The 4810-nt window shown below is 50.1% G+C and overlaps 1 protein-coding gene across 1 annotated transcript; it reads right to left on the reverse strand.

The window, feature by feature from the left end:
* Positions 1–1033: 1033 nt before the first annotated feature.
* On the reverse strand, positions 1034–2435 carry LOC123453131 (protein DJ-1 homolog B-like). The gene is made up of 4 exons (XM_045129901.1): positions 1949–2435; positions 1507–1845; positions 1289–1369; positions 1034–1210 (listed from the first exon to the last, which is right to left on the reverse strand). The coding sequence occupies exons 1-4, from the start codon at positions 2360–2362 to the stop codon at positions 1034–1036; spliced, it is 1011 nt and encodes a 336-aa protein (XP_044985836.1). The 5' UTR covers positions 2363–2435.
* Positions 2436–4810: the final 2375 nt, after the last annotated feature.

Consider the following 4810-nt stretch of genomic DNA (forward strand, 5'->3'; position numbering starts at 1 on the left):
CCTCCGAGCCATTGCGATCAGATTGAGCTTGTAGTGGCGGGTGACGATGCGCGGCGCGTCCTCGACCGACGCCACGGTGACGCGTGCGCCTGCCCTACGCAGGACGTCGATCAGGTTCAGAGCTTCCATCTCCTCCGAGCCATTGCGATCAGATTGAGCTTGTAGTGGCGGGTGACGATGCGCGGCGCGTCCTCGACCGACGCCACGGTGACGCGTGCGCCTGCCCTACGCAGGACGTCGATCAGGTTCAGAGCTTCCATCTCCTCCGAGCCATTGCGATCAGATTGAGCTTGTAGTGGCGGGTGACGATGCGCGGCGCGTCCTCGACCGACGCCACGGTGACGCGTGCGCCTGCCCTACGCAGGACGTCGATCAGGTTCAGAGCTTCCATCTCCTCCGAGCCATTGCGATCAGATTGAGCTTGTAGTGGCGGGTGACGATGCGCGGCGCGTCCTCGACCGACGCCACGGTGACGCGTGCGCCTGCCCTACGCAGGACGTCGATCAGGTTCAGAGCTTCCATCTCCTCCGAGCCATTGCGATCAGATTGAGCTTGTAGTGGCGGGTGACGATGCGCGGCGCGTCCTCGACCGACGCCACGGTGACGCGTGCGCCTGCCCTACGCAGGACGTCGATCAGGTTCAGAGCTTCCATCTCCTCCGAGCCATTGCGATCAGATTGAGCTTGTAGTGGCGGGTGACGATGCGCGGCGCGTCCTCGACCGACGCCACGGTGACGCGTGCGCCTGCCCTACGCAGGACGTCGATCAGGTTCAGAGCTTCCATCTCCTCCGAGCCATTGCGATCAGATTGAGCTTGTAGTGGCGGGTGACGATGCGCGGCGCGTCCTCGACCGACGCCACGGTGACGCGTGCGCCTGCCCTACGCAGGACGTCGATCAGGTTCAGAGCTTCCATCTCCTCCGAGCCATTGCGATCAGATTGAGCTTGTAGTGGCGGGTGACGATGCGCGGCGCGTCCTCGACCGACGCCACGGTGACGCGTGCGCCTGCCCTACGCAGGACGTCGATCAGGTTCAGAGCTTCCATCTCCTCCGAGCCATTGCGATCAGATTGAGCTTGTAGTGGCGGGTGACGATGCGCGGCGCGTCCTCGACCGACGCCACGGTGACGCGTGCGCCTGCCCTACGCAGGACGTCGATCAGGTTCAGAGCTTCCATCTCCTCCGAGCCATTGGCAACGGGCACAAGAACCTAATCAAGGGAACCTTGGATGAACTGTTTGGTTTACTTATTACTCCTAGCAAGTGCATGTAAGAGTATATATTTTACCAGAGGTGTGCCGGTGCATTTCCACTCCATGTGATTGTACTCTTGGATGGTATACTTGACTCCTTGCTGGGGGCGCACATACTACAAATTGAATATGTAAGAAAGTTGCACACACACACACAGAGCAAATATATGTATGTATGTATGTATGTATGTATGTATGTATGTGTGTGTATGTATGTAGAAAAATTGAAGTGAAGAAGTAGTAGTGCGGGTACCAAAGGCCCGGCGACCTCCTCTGCTTTGGGTTTGCCGTAGAGCTGCTCCACCAAGGCAAGCGCGAACTCGATGGCCGTCCCGACGCCCTGGCTGGTCACCACGTTCCTGTCCTTCACCACCCTGTCATCCACGGCGATCACCCCGCCGTCGTCGCCAAGCTGCCGCAGCAGGGCCGGATGGCAGGTCGCCCTGAAGCCTTTGAGCACGCCCCAGTGAGCCAGCGCCACCGCCGGCGACGCGCCGATGGCGCCGCACAGACGACCCGATTCAGCGTGCTTCCTCACCATCTTCTCCAGCTGCTTGCAGTCCCTGAGATTGACTGATCCTACCATTCCTCCCTACCACCAGCAACATGTATGAAGGTGGTGATGGAAACTGATGATGACACTGACACAGTGACACTCGATCTAGTTTGACTGGGTATGGAGAAGGCGTACGTACCGGCAGCACGATGAGGTCCAACTCGTCTGTTCCCAGCTCGGCGACTCTGCCGTCCGCGGCGAACCTGACCCCATGGGCGGCCTCCACGACGAGGTCCTCAGACGCGGTGACGACGGCGACCCTTGCGCCGGCGCGGTTGAGGATGTCGGCCGCGGCGGCTGCCTCGAGCGGCTCGGTACCGGCGGCCACCGCCACGAGCACCCGCTTGGGCTTGGCTGCCGGCTCGGTCCGTTCGACGGGGCGCGGCACGAGCCTCCGGCGACACCAGGACGTGGCTCGCCTCGCCAGAGATGAAGACGCAGCACTGCAGCAGCAACAACCCCCTTGCTGCTCATCGTCTTCGACGTGGCCGGCGACGAGCTTGGCAGCGTCGGCGGCCACGTGGTCCTCGGGCGTGGGGGCGACGGCGGCCATCGGCGGCACTCTCTTTCCTCGCCGGCAGATCTCGACGCTCTTCTTCCCACGAGGATGAATAAATAAGTTGGAAGTCACATGGCCTGATGGCCCACACTCACAATGACAATGAGCTCAACTTAGACAATAGCACGTGGTAGGGTTGCAGGCCACATAATTTATCATTATCAGGCCATCTCCAACACATTGGTACTATATTAAGATGAGACGTTAAACACATTAAATCGTTTAGCAACTAAACTTTCCATTGTATAGTGGCCATAGTGTGAGTAAGGCTGGTCATGGTGGGAAGTATCATACAGTAGTATCATGCATATGATAGATGGTCTTATCTATTGACATGCAAGACACATAGTAGCATAACATTTAACATGTTATGGTATCTATCTATGTTACTTTTACCCTCTCTCTCTTCTTTAATTTTATGCCACATCAGCATGTTTACTAGTCCCAAGATTATGACACTACTTAAGTTACTCCCACTATGGCCAGCCCAACTTAAGTACTAGTATCATATACTTGGAAATATCAAACATGCTGATGTGGCAAATAATTAAAGAAGAGAGAGAATTAGAGTAACATAGGTAGATACTGTAACATGTTAAATGTTATACTACTATGTGTCATGCATGTCAATAAATAAAGTCATATATGATACTAGTTTATGATACTATGCATTATGGAGGTAGTATCATGATACTACTATATGATACTCTCCACTATGGCCAGCCTACTTATTGTAGCTAAGTCTCCTTATTTAATGTTTTTGTAACTAATGTTGTGCTTGCATTGCTGCATTTCTTTCATTTAATTGTTTTATGTAGGTTCACGCAGTTAGCATTTTTTTTCTAGAGTCACCACACTCATGTCTCTCCTATTAATTAGTTTGCCACATATTTTTGCTTGTGTGGCAGCCTTAGCACCTGTACAAGGTGGACCATTGGGAATAACCTTAGTCAAAAACCTACTAAAACCATATACCCCTTCTTGGCTTATAGGGCATTGGTGTACTTCTAGGTTGATAATTTAACTATCTAAATATGTATTATATGTGATGAAAAATATATATTCAAACCTACTAAAACCATATACCCCTTCTTGACAAGTTGCCGTGCTTGCCGCTATGTATTTTGCCTCGCATGAAGATAACGCCATCACCTTTTGCTTATGAGAATTTCAGCTAATCGGATTCGGACGAAGGTAGAAAACCATGCCCATTGTGCTCTTTCGGTCATCAACATCACCTGTCATGTGGCTATCTAAATATCCACGAAGGACCAATCCTTCATTTCCCTTTCGATACATGCAACCAAGATTAATAGTTTCTTTCACATAGCGCAAGATTTGCTTGACCGCGCTCATGTGCTCGGTTGTCGGATTCTCCATGAAACGACTCACGATCCCAACTAAATAAGCCAAGTTAGGTTGGGCACACACCAAGTATCTTAGGCTGCCCACAACACTTCGATACATTGTGGTGTCCATCGGCGGATTTGAACTACGCTTGCTCAACTTATGACGTTGATACATCATGGCCACACTGACAATGACAATGATTTCAACTTAAACAATAGCACGTGGTAGGGTTACAGGGCACATAATTTATCACCGTTAGGCCACCTCCAAGACATTGGTGCTAAGATGAGGTGCTAAGCACATTAAATCGTTTAACAACTAAAGTTTTTAAACAATAGTTTTTTAGCTTATTGTAGCTAAGCCTCCTTATTTAAGGCTTTTGCAATTAATGTTGTGCATGCATTGGTGCATTTATTTGATTTAATTGTTTTACCTACGTTCACGCGCTTAGCATTGTTTTTTTCTAGGGTCATCACACTCATCTCTCTCCTATTAAATAGTTTGCCACATATTTTTTAACTGTGTAACAACCTTAGGCTGCTCATAGTGGGGAGTAACTTAGCCAAGTAACATGCACATGTTACTGGTCTATGTTACTACCTCCATAGTGGGTAGTAACATTTGTGGGATGTCATATTAATTAGGATATAGACTCATTTTGTATTGGTATGTGTGATGTTACTGTAACATAGCTAATTACCACAAGCACCTCTCTCCTCATTAACTCACTGCCACATAAGCAAATTTGCATTGTAATGTGTGATGTTACTACTATGTTACTCCCCATTATGGCCAGCCTTAGCACCTGTACAAGGTGGACCATTCGAAATAGCCTTAGGCAAAAACCTACTAAACCATATACCCCTTCTTGGTTTACAGGGCATTTGTGTAGAAGATGGACCATTGGGACGGCAACCTGCTAAAATCATATCTCTCCGTCCGGGTTTATTGGGCCCTTAGACCAAAACACAGTTACCAATGCACAATAATTAATTACCTAAAATTAGCACTATTCCATCGGCTTCTGCATAAAATTAACTGTCAAAAAGAATGTGATCAGGCTGCATGCACACACCTTCCTGCATGCACCTC

The sequence above is a fragment of the Hordeum vulgare genome, chromosome 1H (assembly GCF_904849725.1).
Source record: "Hordeum vulgare subsp. vulgare chromosome 1H, MorexV3_pseudomolecules_assembly, whole genome shotgun sequence".
NCBI classification, from domain to species: domain Eukaryota; kingdom Viridiplantae; phylum Streptophyta; class Magnoliopsida; order Poales; family Poaceae; genus Hordeum; species Hordeum vulgare.